The sequence below is a fragment of the Hypomesus transpacificus genome, chromosome 23 (assembly GCF_021917145.1).
Source record: "Hypomesus transpacificus isolate Combined female chromosome 23, fHypTra1, whole genome shotgun sequence".
NCBI classification, from domain to species: Eukaryota; Metazoa; Chordata; class Actinopteri; order Osmeriformes; family Osmeridae; genus Hypomesus; species Hypomesus transpacificus.
This window is the reverse complement of record NC_061082.1, coordinates 9709311-9726081: the sequence shown is the minus strand read 5'-3', so window position 1 is coordinate 9726081 and position 16771 is coordinate 9709311. Positions and strand designations below refer to the sequence as shown.

Sequence of the window (16771 nt, the reverse complement as noted above, 5' to 3'; positions counted from 1 at the left end):
ATATTTTCAATATTTCAACCAGTGCTGCTCAAGCAGAAAGACAGGGCCAGGGAGAGAAAGGGATAGATTCATTAGGCTTTTAAGAAAGAGCATGCATTAGATCACTACATGCATTATCGCAATATAATTTAAATCTGTATCGTAGGCCAATTTTGTATTGTTTATATTGCATATCGTTTATATCGCCCATTATATGAAAAGCCTGTTCCTGGCCTAAATCTTTCAGATCTTTGAAAGCCTGGCCTCTTTCTGATTCACCTGTCTCCAAATGTACGTTATCAGTCCCTTAAAAACAAGACCTACGCTTTGTGTATTGTAATGGCATGAATTAATGGTCATGTATTCATGTATGTGTTAACAGGTGCCAGATAGGTAGGGCCTGCCAGAGGAAAGATGCTCGTTGTATATTACATATATATATATATATATATTGCATTCTTTGTCACCTTAGGGCTGTAGATAGATCATCTCAACAGCACACACTGCTATGCCAACCACGCCTCAAGTCCAGGCTTTGTCTTGTGATCATGCATTCAGCTGGGAGGGCGCCGTTTCCTTTAAGGATGGTGTGAGTAAATCACTCAAATGTAAGCTGCTGGTCGAAATGAGGTTGAATCAAACCAACAGTGCAGTGTCCATCTGAGAGTCTACACCATGTTTTGTTCACTGACAGAAGACTCTTTCCCAACAGTGAAGCTTTTGTGAAACAATGAATGAGCCTCAGCCAATCAGACTACAGGGATATATTTCTTTACATTTGCGCTGTAATTATGATTTGGTCACCGCAGCATGAAATTTGCTGGATGCACTGTATTAGAGGCAGAAGTGCATGCCAGGGATAAATACTCCTGTGTTCTTTTCATAACAATGCTCGACAGCAGCAGCTACAAATCCTTGCAAAACATAGACCTAATTATACCTCAAAGTGCTACAATTAAAATAATTGCATAATTAGAGGCCTCATTCTCCTGCAATGCCGCTTTGGTGTGTAATTGAGCTGACCCAACAAGAGATGGATTAACCTGGCAGCCCCAGTATTTAGGCATCCACAATCCTGTGCTCAAGTAGCATGCAACAGTGATGCTGGTAACTCAGCTATCTTACCTGTTTTCCATGAGAAATGCTGACTGTCCTTGGGAAAATCAATGTCTGAATGGACGCGGATGGCAGTGAGAGACAGGAGGAAGAGGAGGAGGTGGTGGCCATCTGGTCGCGTCCAGGCAGATACACCCGAGTCATCTTTTAGAATCATACTCCTGCCAATTGACTTTTTGCCCTCTTCTTCTCCTGTGAAAGAGTAAACACAGGTTATTCAGCACACATCACTTAACTCCACTGCACATCCAGGAGGGGTTTGACTGTAGGAATCTAGCAATGGAGACAAAACTCCCTTAAACAAACTAGATGAAAGTACACTCTAAATATAAAATTATTCAAGGGCTTGTAAATGTAAGAGTTGAATAAAAGTGTTCTTGCTTAAAAAAAATACTGACCTTCATTATGATGAGTATTTGGGTTAACTGTATTAAAATTCATGAGTGAATCTCAAACTGCAATCTTTGTGTAAAATGTACATGTAGTAAGTAAGTTTATTTAATAAAAAGAAATGATGACTTGACTGACAGATTACAATGTTTGGATATTTGAAATAATTACTGTATGTTTCAACAATATTTTTAAGAATACACTAAGAATAGCAATTATTTTTAAGAACTACCATTATTTGAAACTCAACTTAATATATTTGGAAACTTTACATAACAACTTAAAAGAATGAGTAAACGGGTATGAAGTGACGTCATTTCCTGAATGTTCTGGCTCAGACAGACGACACGGGGACATGGCTTGGCGGGGACGTGGCTTGGCGGGCAAAGCTACTTGAAGGTCTGATTGGACTCCACCGCGACAAGACCACAAGTTGAAGTAAGTAACATTTAATACAATAATCGTTTTACAGACATCTCAGTTACAGAAGCAACAACTGAGCGTGAAATATTAGTCGACCAACATAACTGTGACATCGAAATCATTCTTTGCCAAAGCAAATTTGACTTGTTAGCACACTTTAGCTAGCTAGTCTGCACGTGCTGTGCGTTTTCTTCAGAAGGCTGCAACTAAGCTTACATTAGCCAGTTATATTACATACAGTTTAACATTAGACTCTAACTTGTATAAGTACAACACTTTTGCACCTTGTCGGCCTACGTTAAGTTGGAGACAGGTCTGAAAATAAAATATTTTTTACTCGCTGAAATCTATTCAGTTAACGTTACAATATGTGAAGTTAGGCTTTAACAAGTTGTCGAAAAATATTCAGGTATATGCAAGGCTAATGTTTCTTTTTCTTTTACTTTTTTCAAAATCAGAGATCGGGTAATACCACAAAGACAGTGAAAATGTTTTAGTCAAGACTTTGGTCTTTTTGAAGGTCATGCTGGGCTCTGCCCTAATTACCATGCCATGTTGATCTTTAAATCTCACTCAGGAGGAAATCATGCATTGCTCTGGCATAACGGAGCAGTATTCATGCACGGCGTGGTCACGGCCAACAGTGATCAGAATTAATCTGTTTTGCCTAAATAAATGCAAGGAAGTCGCAAACCATTCCTCGCCTCCTTTATCTAACACTGCAGCATAGAGGCGAACATTACAATATATAAAAAAAGTTTTTCAGATGGAAAACGGCTGATCAAGAAAATGTACGGTTAGTTACCATTTGTTTTCTTAAATTAGTTTTTTTTTGGGGGGGGGGGGGGGGGAATTGTCTTTAGTCTATCAACTTATGCAAATCATACCCCCCTAATATGTGTACATCCTCCAAATGAAAACACTCCCCCCCAATACGAGTCAACTCCCCAAATCGGATGACTTGTTCACCTCCCCCCAATACAAAAACACGCTCCCCCAAATGGAAAACGACATTACATTAACTCAAAAACACATTACATTAACTCTGAACGGAAAAGGTAGGTACTACACTTTAGCGCTGATTGGATGCAGTAGGCTAACTAACAAGAAATATGAAATCGATCGACAGAAGTACAAAATGTAATAGCCTGACAGTTACGTGCACCAGGACATGTATTTGGGTTTGGAAGCATGTAGCATAGGCTACGTATGCAAAAGCATAAGTTGCGTGTTAAACTTAAACATCGACAGTCAAACAACTAGTCCACATAACTCTGTCATTATCATGAACTTGATAGTTTTGGTTGGAAGGAAAGAGGAAACATTAATGTTTACAATTCAGAGTCATGACACTACTCTATTTTAATCAGGGTCATTCCTCTAAAATAATATCAGATATGTTGTTAACGTTTCACAATATAAGTAGCCTATGCGCACGCTAAAAACGCAGTTGAAGGAAGCAGGACTTTTCAGAAGAAAAAAATAATAGTCCACTACAGAAGAACGAAATGCCACAATGACAGAGTAACGTGGACCAGGATAGTTGTTTGGCTATCGATTTTTACATTTAACACGAAATGCTTTTGCCTAAGTAGCCTACTATTTGCTACATTCTTCGATAGCCAAACAAATGTTCTGGTGCACGTAACTCTGCCAGGCTATTGCATTTTGTACTTCTGTCAATCAATTTCATATTTCTTGTTAGTTAGCCTACTGCATCCAATCAGCGCTAAAGTGTAGTACCCACCCTTTCCGTTCAGAGTTAATGTAATGTGTTTTAGAGTTAATGTAATGTCGTTTTCCATTTGGGGGGAGATGACTCCTATTCGGGGGGAGTGTTTTCATTTGGGGGATGTACTTGTATTAGGGGGTGTGATTTGCACTTCAGGGCCACCGTACATAATAGTCTAATAATAGTTTACTTCTGTCGCATAGGCTACTACTCAAGCAGTGCACGCAGTAGGATATGCTGTATTAATTTAACGCAGTTCCATTGCCAAAAATGCAAACGACGTTGTAACGTGCTGGGACAGGCTAGTTATGCTACACATAAAAGCCGAAAGCACCCATCCTACTTGTGTAAGGACTTAAAAGCTCATCTTATTGTAAAACTTCCCATTTCTACCAGTGTTCAACCGCATGTCAGACAGTTTGCATTACTGGAATCCGTTGATGATGTGGAGTTGGTTGCTACTGTAGATTTGGATTGTGAAACTGAAAGCGCGTTTGTGAAAGTTGTCGGTTCTCTCTTGCTTAAGTTAGAAAGCATTTATAATGTCTCTGGTAAATGTATAGATGATTTGGTGGAACAGCTTCAGTTTATCTGCACATCATCCCCTCAGTATATTCCAAATGTAGTGAGAGAAATGTTTACGGTAGCCCACGGGTGCACACCACAGCAACATTAGCGAAGCAAACAAAAGTTGAAAACACAACAACATTATTAACACACAACACAACGACATTAAAGGACACATGAAATGCTGTTTTTGGATGCTTTTATATAGGCCTTAGTGGTCCCCTAATACTGTATCTGAAGTCTCTTTCCCGAAATTCAGCCATGGTGCAGAATTATAGCCACTATGAGTAGTCCCACAAAGAGCTTTCCTCGCTGTTTTGGTGTCTGTAGCTTTAAATGCTAACGAGGAGGAGGGGGGGGGCAACATGCGCTAATGTTTACAACGGATGTATCGCAATGGCTCGTAGCCCCCGTTGCTGTAAGATGCCTCGAATTTAGCCATTCTCATCTGAACACCCTGGTTTGCAGAGGTGCACACTCATAGTCATTTCAATGAAGAGAAAGGCGGATATCGCGTGCCATAACACCAACAGCAGAACGGTTATCCAAATAACAAAGAAGTGTACAACACTGGCGTTACAGCGTTTGTATTCACACACATACTTGATGCCATATATCTTTACATTAGCATCAGTAACTCAGCTGTTAGCTGCAGAGCTAATGTTACAGCCACATTCTAAGGGTAGCAAGCTAGGTAACCATATACAGTAAAGCAACAAAATGATATATCTACCTATCTACGTCACTAGGGGGAGATTTTCAAACAGAACAATTGAGCCTTCATTTTGTCAAAGGCGGAGAAGAACACGCAGGGCTTGGTTTACACTTATCGAAAATTCTAGCCACTGGGGGACCAAAGGCAGGCTAGGGGAACTCATATTAAGTAAGGAATAATGTATAGAACGCCGGTCATTATCGGGAAAATAAGCCCCGACAGGGCAAACAACACCCTGACGCGAAGCGTTCTTTCTAAAACTGGTTGTTCCCATCCTTGATTGTGATTGGCTATATCGCGTTCCATGCCGTTGTAAAATCCAGCATAACCTCACAGGTTGTCCTCAGAACATTCTTTAACATTCCATATTACTGCGCATCGAATATTTCAAATTGAAAAAGACGGCAAATGTCCATCTGGCTGTTGCGTGGCAACGATTTATGTAGGAACTATACTTTGTAGTAGCGGAACAATTACGGTTTATTATTAAACTATTTTGTTTCTAATTGTTTTTATTGATGAAACCATATCGAATATAATGTTACAGCCACATTCTAAGGGTAGCAAGCTAGGTAACCATAAACAGTAAAGCAACAAAATGATATAGCGTTAGTTAACTTACTTGTCCAAGGTTTGTAGCTTGACCAAGGACAGTTAGTAATGATCCAGAATTTTATTTTAGCAAGGCCAGTTTTGTATTGGCTCAAGTTGAGGAAACAGTAGAGGCTGAAATGTTTGGCGTAGACATACAAAACTTTGTGAAGTTGTGTCGGCGCAATTCCAGCGAAAATCAAATTAAGAAACTGCGAAGCTTGGATGAAAGAACTAAAAAAATACTTTTGATTTGTACATTCAAGCACTGAGCAACTGTTATGCTTCGTTTGTTTGCTCGCCATGATGTCTCCAGGAAAAACCGATATCGCACTCGCCCTTGCATGGTGGTAGCTCAGTTTCTCATGGGCGGGCCAGATGATCTGGACGGGCAAGAGAGGAGAGGTAACCTTCCCCCTATCTACGTCACTAGGGGGAGATTTTCAAACAGAACAATTGAGCCTTCATTTTGTCAAAGGCGGAGAAGAACACGCAGGGCTTGGTTTACACTTATCGAAAATTCTAGCCACTGGGGGACCAAAGGCAGGCTAGGGGAACTCATATTAAGTAAGGAATAATGTATAGAACGCCGGTCATTATCGGGAAAATAAGCCCCGACAGGGCAAACAACACCCTGACGCGAAGCGTTCTTTCTAAAACTGGTTGTTCCCATCCTTGATTGTGATTGGCTATATCGCGTTCCATGCCGTTGTAAAATCCAGCATAACCTCACAGGTTGTCCTCAGAACATTCTTTAACATTCCATATTACTGCGCATCGAATATTTCAAATTGAAAAAGACGGCAAATGTCCATCTGGCTGTTGCGTGGCAACGATTTATGTAGGAACTATACTTTGTAGTAGCGGAACAATTACGGTTTATTATTAAACTATTTTGTTTCTAATTGTTTTTATTGATGAAACCATATCGAATATTTGTAGTAGTAACAGTTTTAGAAAAGCAATAAGCCCCGCGAGTCCGTGGTTTACGCTGATTTTAGAACAGGTAAGGGGGTTATTTACTAAGGCCGAATCCCAATACTCCCCCTTACCCCTTCCCCTTAACTTACCCCTTCCCCTTGGCCCTCAAAAGTAAGGGGTAAGGGCTAAATAGCCCTAGGAAATGGGACGCCACTTGGTTACAGGTACGTCATCTAGCACGGATCGATATCTCCAAAGCAAGTAGCGTTATGCACTGATATTAAATGAAATTCGCTGCTAATGGAGTTTACTTAGAACTGTAGACATGCTAGTCAAAGAAATGCGGGACTGTTGTGCAATTCAGAACTGTAACATTAACGTACCAAACTAGCGATTTTTAGAACCGTTTCAATTAGGGAAATGGTTGCAAATATATATGTTCATGACTGTATATAACACAAAACAAGACTGTCATAATTTTTTTATCAATTAATTAAGCCGATAATATAACATTTATCGGACTCTGGAGAATTTGGTCGCCATTGTTGCCGGTCGCGCAGTTTTCACATAGCCCTAGGTTTCAAGTAAGCTCCCGATCTTACTTGGTTTTAAGGGGTGTATACCCCTTAGTCTTAGCCCTTCCCCTAGCTCCAAAAGAGTATTGGGACACCACTAGCTCTCACGGGAAAGCGCAAAACTAAGGGGAAAGGGGTAAGGGGGAGTATTGGGATTCGGCCTTAAGCTTATTGCTTAAATACATTATCCCGCTTATTACACGGCTACTTGCCAACAAAATTACTTAACACAGTGTGTCTTTTTACAATTTATTTGTTACCATTCGTAGTGTTTATCAGCAGAGAAATAGTTCGCCAAAGACGTTGAACTTCATAAACTGAACATTCTTTAGGCTCCAAATCAGCTGACGTCGCTAAGCAACGGAGTACGCTGGGGTTGAAAAGTTACCGGACTACTTGCGGAGTGCTACAAAAGACGTGAATCAGAAGCAAAAAGGCCACTTTCCTTGACAGCGGTCTGTTATTCATAGCAACGGTCGTTATCAGAGGATAACAGACCGCAGAACGTTGGGAAGCCCCATTCAAGTGAATGGAGCTTTCTACAGCGTTAAGAACAGCCGTGTAATAATGTTAAAGAACCTCATAAAATGAAGTTTTCATGTCATGTCTCCTTTAACAAAAACGAAACATTTATAAAAATGCTACATTTCAAAAAACAATCTACTACTTACAACACAACAGCATTGGTTCACACCACCAACATCAGCCGAGAACACACCAGCATTAACCGAGAACACAACCGCATTAGCCGAGAACACCGCAACATTAGCACAAAACACAACAGAACAGAAACGCTGCATTTCAAGTTCTCACCAAATCGTTCTCGCTGCTGCTTTTCCCCACCTGTCTTGTCATTAAAGTGCTCATATACTTTTTCCCTTTCCTTTATTGTTATATATCTTTTTTTGTGCATGTTATACGTTAAAGTGAAAAAGCTCAAAGTCCCCCCCCCAAACGGAGTTACCGTCTCCATCAGAAAACACCAGTCAGAAGCAGAGTATGAGGGCGTGCCATATTAGCAGCTAGCATACCTGCAAACTAGTCTCTTTTCGGCAGGCCATAATGTGCACTGAGCGAATAGTGTAATAATAGTCTTCTTCGGAATTTCCATTCAGAAAACCAGAGAAGTTGTCCTCCGATGTCTCATCGATCACCTTGGTGAAGATGTGAGTGCCTTAATCAAGACTTTTGAGGTGAGTCCACTAAATGGCTTTCAGGAGTCTCCCTACAATAAATGTGTGATGTTGAAATTGGTGCTTCCGCTAATGCATCAGCATTTTTGTCTTTTACAATGTCTGCAGAATGTTGATTCAGCTGTCGGTGTGGAAAAAGAGCTGGCAGCACAGGTGATGGCTGTGTACTTGGTCTGGAATGAAAGTGGACAGGTCGATGATGTTGGGATCGTCATTGAAGGTTCCACTGTACTCAGCCATCTTGGGGATCTCAGCAGAGCCTGTTGCTACCTGCTAGGACTGACCTATGCTTTGGATCTGATATACCCCAAAACTCTTAAATACATTTTTGAGGTATTTCAAAAGATGCTTTTGGAAGTGGATTCCGGAAACCTTTCAGCAAAGGTGCAAAGACTGAGAAACAGTATGGTCATGTAGTTGCTGAGAGGCAGCTGTTCAGATGAGAAAATGTGACTCATACCCAATTGAGCCATGTGTGGAATGTGATAAATGACCGTTATTATTGAAGTTATGTACAGAAACCTGGACAATCTAAAGCTCCATTAAATCAGATGATCTCCAGGTGTGGTCAGGCTCACAGTGTTGGAAAGATTTCAGTGTGTTTTGAGTCAACATTTTACACCTTGCATTGATAAGCCTTTTCTCTCTTTTTTTCCCATTTATAAGCCATTCAGCATCTGATTTCAGTTTACAGGCAATTTCCCTACAAATGACTTAAATGCATTTTAAGTTCAAAGTATCTTGAATTGTTATAAATACAGAAGTCTTTAAAAAAGCATGTCCAACACAGATGACAGAAGAGTGAGACTAAAGTAAATAGTGGGGATAATTTAGATTTTTGCCTTATTTAATGGATTTTGATTTTAAGCAGTAATCATAATTTTTACTCAAAAGGGTAATTCCAGGATTTTTGAACCTGGGCTTTATTTTTCCATGTCTTTGGGTGCACATTTACAACATAAGTTCCATATCGCTTGGCAATTTAGTTTGTCCCTTTGAAGATTGCTCTTGGTTGTCCTTTTATCACTTTATTCAAAGTAGATGTGTATACAATCTGTGTCTCACCCTGTCTGCAGATGTTGACCTGTTGTGTAACGGTAACTGCATGCTCTTATGGGTCTTCCCTTTTGGCACTTGTTTAGTTTTTTCACAATGTATGCTTCATGTTTTGGCTGCTTGCAATTGTTGGGGGATTTTTGTGACCTGGTGACCTCAAGAAAGGAGTCAACTAGGACAGGGGTTAGATGAGGTGAGGAAATAGCCCACGTAGGGAACTAGGCCAGGAAAGACTTGTTTATCCCCATGCAAGGAATTAGGTGAGAGAGGAGGCTGTTTGGGTCCCATGCTCGATAATGAGGAGAAGAGTGAGCTGGGAGAGTCACTCTCCCCCTCCCCGTTAGAATGTTCTTTCCAGAGAGGAAGTCAGGTCAGGATGACCTGATAGGGAAATGTTGCTCGAGTGGGACCACGGGTTGTGCAAGAGGGACCACGGGTTGTGTAAGGACAGCCAATTGAGGGAGGACATCTGTTTATCTTGAACAAACTGTGTGAATGTCTGATAGTTGCCAAACATATTTGTGTGACGTAGAAAGACTGTATAAAAGTTCTTGTCTATTGAATGCATGTCGGACCTCCCTGGCTGGGGAGGCTCGGCGTATGAGAGACTTCTCTGGCTAGAGAAGCTCTGCGCGTGATTCCAAACTGCCTGGAAAAATAAAGACGAAGCCTTTGCAATCAATCTCCTGACTCCAAGCCTGTTAATTCTTGCTTCACTAAGAACCACTTTCGAGACCCCAACACAATGTTTGGGATTACCTCGTTGTTATGATCAGTGACCAATGCTCTTTTGTAAAGCTCTCTCTTGAAAGTCGCTTTGGATAAAAGCGTCTGTTAAATGCGTAAATGTAATGTAAATGTAAAAGATATGGTATTTTTTGTGTAAATGATAAAAATGGCTGGAGTGATGTTTTTGCATCCAACAGGTTCAGATTGTTTTAAGTGTCTAGCAACAATAAGGAATAGGATACCTTAAGTGGTAAGAAATTTGTCAATAGGTTAAATGACAGTTGATGGTTCAAGATTTTCAAAAATTGCAATTGGTTGAATGGTTCAGTTGGCTCCAGATATTTGTTGTTGTTGCAGGTATTGCAACAAAGGACTTGTTCTAATGCACTATTCGCTTATTTGCACTATACTGTGTCAGTGATGTTGCTGCTGGTGATTCACATCTCCATGAGGAGCTTTCTGGCAAATGTAGTCAAATGACATTTTCATGTTTCGTGAGATCTTGGTCATACTTAATTTAGGTTAACATTGATTGATCAAGTAGAAAACACCTATACAATGTAATAAATTGAGTAAAAGAAATAAGTCAGTACAACACATATTTTCAATAAATCATCAGCAAGTATTCAGTTATATCATACTAATGATTTCAGTTGAATCTACTCACTTTCTTTTGTGCCTTTTGCTTATGTTTTCTATATGGTTTACAAAGTCTTTCAATTACATTTACTTAGTTATATTTGGTAATTATACTAAATCAATTCATACCGGCATGATTACTAATATTACTCGAATATACTCATTATTTATGGTTTGTTTTGCTTGATTTCCAAGCTTTGTAATGTACTCAATATTTTTTAGTGTAAAAGTGTTACACAAATTAAATTAAGTAATGTGCTGTATTTGTTTGTAGAGTGTAGTCAAAGACAAACAACAGCTCATACTTCCTAATTAACTATTTAGTTAATTTAGTTCAATCAAAATATGGATTTAAACGTTTTCAGTTGAAGCATGTGATTAAAGCCTCAAAAGAAAAGAAATGCTGACAAACCTTTAACTTGCCATGACCTTAATACCAAACAGTTAGGAATTCTGAACATGAGGGGCACAGATAATTGGTCAAAGCAGCCTGAATACCATGGTGATCCCCAATATTTCAAGCTAGGATTAATGGAGGTTATTAACACCTTTTTATTGCGGCTCATTTATTCCTCTCCTCTGTCAGCACCATTCCCGTCCTGCGAGCAAGAGGGATTATCCCTGGTCTCCGGTGGCGCTCCCAGAGTATCATATGGACAACAACGGTAATAAACTTGGCATTTTTACAACATGACAACTTGCTTTTTTTATGCATATCACAGGAATCATGGAGATCTGATAAAGGTGTGAATCCTCTCAGCAGAACCGTCGCATGGGTAGTGCCAACTGTGCGACCGCACAGGGCGCCTCGCACCACCGGGGGCCTCGCGCCTTTTACTTTCAATATTTTTATTTTTTCATTCATGATTTACGTTAAGCCACAAGGCGTTAGTGCACGCCCTGTGAGAGTAGGAAAGAGACAGCCAGGAGAAACAATGTCAGCTCCAAGAGAACGCGACCGATTTCGCAAACATGAGTCGGGTGCTGAGGAATAAAACTAAAAAGAAGAAAGAAGCTATATAGCTGTAGGAATTATGGACAGTCCCTGAGCCGGTTGAAAGTGATTATTGCGCATGCATCACAGTGTATGTCAATAATCAGGGCCTCGCATGTTAAATTTGCACAGGGCCTCGTAGCCCCCCTGCAATGGCTCTGCCTCTCAGAATTGAGCAGACATAATCTCATGCAGTACTCTGCATCATATACAAATTTGATTTCTAATTTGTTTTCCTCTTTCAGCAGCCCACCTCCTATTGTGATCATTCAATTTTGCCTGCATAGCTGAATACAACACGCGTGTTGATGGGAGAGTAAATATCGAAGGCGAGTGCCCTATTTCTCTGGAAAACCACAGGCTGCCAATATATTTGTGCTTGATTTCATTTAAGAAACATTTATTTTGATCTTTAACTCTGTCTCAACATTGAAGAGGGAGCAGATCTTGACAGATTGAAAGCATTCGTTACACTCTTCTCAGTCCAACATTATTGATAGAACTTTTGGAATTACAATGCATCCAAGGATCCTAAAATTGACACCTCAGTTTAAGGTGCAGATGACCAGAGACTGGCCAACCTTCCTGCAAAGCCTGCTGTGAGTGAAGACACTCACCAGTTAGACACCTCTGCTGGTTGATTACCAGCCAAGCCCTCAAATGCACCAGACATACCTGACTGAACACAACTTACATCCTCCCTTTGGCCTGTATCATTTCCAACATTCGCAGGTACAGGAGAGAACTCTTTACGGGCAGACAGAGCAAGCTAGATCGGAAAATGGGCTGTGGGCTATGGCCCGCCGTGAAAAGAAGCTCAGAACCCCAAACGTCTCATTTTTTGCGGCCCACATTGTACGCCCTGTAGCCTGGCAAAGATTACCCCACAGTTTGATCTGGTTAATCAAATACTAGCACACTCTGTGGGAGAGCCAGATGAATAGATGGCTGACAGGCTAGCTATCTGCAGGAATGTCAGTTCTAAGGATGGGGTGAATACTAAATGCCCGCTCACAGGAGATTTCTCTGGACGCCCTATGTGCGCCCGTCCACAGAACAAACAAGGACTCAGCAATCCAGAGAAATCTCTGGTGTCCGAAAAAATGTAGGCAGCTTTTAAGGAATAACTGGGTCAAAGGAGGCATGTGGAGGCTAGCCTGCTGAGGGATATTTGGCTTGAAAGCTGTGGTTCGGAGAAACCGTTGTGAAGATCCCCATTAGAATCCCTATGATCTGATGGAATGATATCTTAGGCTGTATCTCCTGTGGCTTTCTCTGTGTTTCCCTGTGTCTGTGTGTGAAGATATACAAGAAGGTGTGGGGGGAGGGGGTTGTTAGCACGTCTCACAGCAAGTAGATTCTCCATAGCTCAACAGGGAAGGATGACTCTGGGCTAGTCCACTCTCTGCACAGGTGGTCCCCATAATTAATATTTGATAAGGTTTAACCAAATCAATGGCGTGAGACATTTGCATGCCCGGAACCCTCCTGACTTCCCCTACAAACACCATTCCATCTTCCATTCCATGGAAAGACAGGAGGCGGTTTTGACTGTGAGTAAAACAAAGGATTCTAATCCCAACCCTCTTTCCTTGATTTCCATACAATTATACAGCCAGGCCGGCTTGTTTGCCTCCCATACAGCCAAGCCTGTGTCTCTGACTGGGACATTCCTTTGAAGACTTCCAACCCTCTTGTCCACACACAGTCTCCAGAGAACCATTTTGTTTTACCAAACATTTTGTGAATTTAATAGGACTCTGTGAGAGAAGAGAAATTGAAAAATATGGAAAATGATTGTCTGGGAACTAAGAAGTGTTAGTTTCTTTCATTGGCAGACTACAAACACCTTTAAAGATTCCAGAAAAACATGAAAAAACTGCATAACCCCTGCACCTTTGGGATAATAATCCCTTTGTCAGCCATACACAAAAATATCACAGAATTTCCTACTAATATTTTAAATATGTTTCCTGTATTTCAAAATGAAATCATATTAAAATACTTATAATAAACAGTAACAAAAAAGATCTGTATAAATGGAATACAGTAAATATCTGTATTTTAACAGCTTTAAATTACAATTGTAATAAAATGTATGACAAAAGTTGATGCATTTTCTGTCATTTTACCCCCCCATTAAATTGTTATGGCAACATATCGTTGTCAAACACATCAAAATGCTGTTAAAAATACAGTTAAAAACATAGATTTGCAAGAAGATCTATGAGAAAAGAAATATTAGGTCATTTTAAATTACTTAACCACTACTTTACTTAGATAAACTGAAAGAACACAAGCATTGAGCATTCCCCTCCCTTCACACAACACACCACGCAAGCGATTTGCCTGGCTCCATTGAAAATGAATGGAAAGCTTTGCTTCGCTTAAATCGCTTTGCTGTTGTCGACACTAACTGTTATAGTCTCTGAGGGCATCCTGAATCTGGGCCCACTCATTCTCCTTCCCCTCCTCCATTACAGTCTTAGGCTCTGAGGGCATCCTGAGTCTGGACCCACTCACTATCTTCACACTTCCCCCTATCCCATCTCTGTTTAACTCTGTGAAATCATTAGGTGTATTCTTTCTTTCACATGGGAGAGATATTGGGGGGGAAAAATATCCCTCTCCCAATACCATCTCATTTATTTTAGGCCCTAATATATGGTTCAGTGTCCGTGAGTATTTTATTTTTGGAGGTTTTATTCATGGCATTATAGGGAGATTTCTGGTTAAAAAAAAATACGGTGATATAAATGAATTAGTTTTGGGAGTACAATGGCACTCCCAATGGGAAAGATTTGCTGGATCAGATGAACCATACCTGAACCAGTGGACTGCCAATCATTCCTTTCCACGGACTGGCAGGTGTTCGAGGTTCTGTCAGATGTCCCGTCCCAGGAGTTGTCGTTCGCTAGGGCTGACGGTAGACAAACACAGCCTTGTCTATCTCCTGACGCATCATGCAGCGGCGTGTCCTCTGTGAGGCTCTGTACACAACTTTGGGAGATGTCCCCTCGTCACAGCATTCCCAGAACACTGCCCTTCAGTCACCTCTCGCTGATCGCACCGTCAAGTATCCACTGGATCAAATCCCCCTGGGGAGTATTGGAAGTGGGAGACAGTGAGCCTGTGCAGAGAGCATTGGAGGGAGAGAGGGAGTTCAAAAAAGAGAACAGGACAATTAGTCATGTTTTCTGGAAAACATCCGTAAGACCATCCACAGAGTCAATAAACAGCCTGAACAACACTGAGAGCGAGCGGAAGTTGAGACCCTGTTTTGTTATTGCATCCTAGATGTATTAGTATTCACCTCTTTAATGCCTGTTTCACTGTTCACTTCCTATGAGGGAAGAATTCAAAACTGAATGAAGTTTGTGAAATAAATCTAGTCAAAAGTCTTGTCCCCTCCACTGATGGTTTGGGACATTGAAACCAGACTCACAAGTGCAAAGAAAAGTATTACAGCCACATTAAAATAACACTGTTTAGGGCCTGATATTATCATAAAGATCCATGATACACATGCAACAATCCTCACATTTTCTACACAATCCAGAAAAATTACCTTCCTGTGATGTCTAATCCTTCTGGATATTTCTCAGTTTATTTCATTGCCTCGCTGTGCTATGAGATCTCTGAGAAGTTGTGACGCACAAATCCAGGATTTTGTGTCCTGAATTCAGTCTGATTACAGAGTAGACGTCTCAGAGAAGGGATCACTTCCTCCATCTCTTAGGATAAAAAAAAACACATTCAAGCTAGCTTTTTGATTTAGCAAATTTCAAGTAAACCGTGAGGATTGCGGCGACAGCTCTCCCTGCCATCTGTCAGTCTGTCACCAATATCAAAAACATGAGTGCAATCAAAGACTTGCAGTTTCCATACCTGTACCTCTGCTTTGTGGGATGAGGGATACTCATCCTGCTGAAAGATCCCTCATTCCCCATCTCATGCCCTCTGTCCAATAAATTCTTTTCTGTCCTTCATCCATCACTCCATGCTCCTGCCACTCCGATCTACCAATCCACTACTACTCCCTTCCAACCTACCCTTATCCACCCCTCCCCCCCCCACGTCTCCCTTCCTCACAACATACCCTAATCTACCACTCCCTTCCAAACCATACTCATTCACTTCCCCACCTCTTCCTCCCCTCCACCCTCATTTATTGACTTTCCAGGTCATACTTCTGCCCCTAACATCCTCTCTGAACCCAGCTTTATTTCCCAGGGTTTTTAAGCTTTCCATTTATTCAACAAGCATTGTGCCTTGTGGGCAGAGTTTCAGAAGTCCACAAGTTTCACAAACCCCTTCTGACTTGAGAAGGGGTTTTCCGAGAGTAGAAATAAAATCTATTTTAAACATGTACTCCCGGCAAAGTAAAAATATCCCCCTGCTGAGTCATTTGTTTTAGGAACCATTTTATGTGAATGGGGTTGTATTGTTAGTACTTTTTAACATAATGGTGAAACATCACAGTCCTGCTGGAATGTAAGTGCAAAGTGAGTAATTTCATCAAATTATAATGACAGCTTTGGAAATATTCCTTTGTAGACTTCTTCCTTCATGGTCTTAAATGTTCTGATTCCTGGTTTTTGTGGAAACACATGACAACTGGACTGAAAGGTGCCATAGAGTTCAGGGCTAGGCAAGGTATCTCTATCCTCATCGCTGGTCCCAGATACAGGGAGCCTGCTGTCTGTACCCAAAGGCCAGGGTTGTGAACTCAATCAGCTGTGTTTACTGTTAGGCTGTGGACCCTGCCATGGCCGGGCTGACTGGGATGCAGGGGCACAGATATGGGTGGTTAAACAAGCAGGCAGGGCAGGTCACAGATGACATGCCTGATTGGAATATATATGAGCTGGCTTTGTACACCACACCCAATAGCTTCAGGAAATTAATTGTGCCAATCACATCAGCCTAACTGTAGACTTTATAAACGGAAAGTATAATTTTGAGAAATTAAAAAGTGTATTCATAAATGTGAGATAAATGTGTGAGGCAAATTAAGCTAGCTCAAGAACTAACCCCATCATCCCACAATGTCTGACCACGGTAAACTGATGCGAGCAGGATCAATAAATAGATTGATTTAGCTGTCCTTTGCACATGCTCTACTACAGAAGAATTCTGAATTGAAATTGT

General features: G+C 40.9%; 1 protein-coding gene and 1 long non-coding RNA gene across 2 annotated transcripts in view; one reads left to right on the top strand and one right to left on the bottom strand.

Moving 5' to 3' along the window:
• thsd7ba (thrombospondin, type I, domain containing 7Ba) overlaps positions 1-15352 on the bottom strand; it is a 284654-nt gene extending 269302 nt beyond the window's left edge. Inside the window, exons 1-3 of the mRNA XM_047047538.1 lie at positions 15316-15352; positions 14445-14636; positions 1105-1287 (exon numbers count right to left, since the gene is read on the bottom strand). Coding sequence (XP_046903494.1) covers positions 1105-1287; positions 14445-14636; positions 15316-15352 — 412 coding nt within the window. The remainder of the gene's footprint in view (positions 1-1104; positions 1288-14444; positions 14637-15315) is intronic.
• LOC124485431 lies at positions 1821-9590 on the top strand. Its single transcript, XR_006958061.1, has 3 exons — positions 1821-1923; positions 8125-8202; positions 8311-9590. It is a non-coding gene; the product is annotated as an uncharacterized LOC124485431 (long non-coding RNA).
• Positions 15353-16771: the final 1419 nt, after the last annotated feature.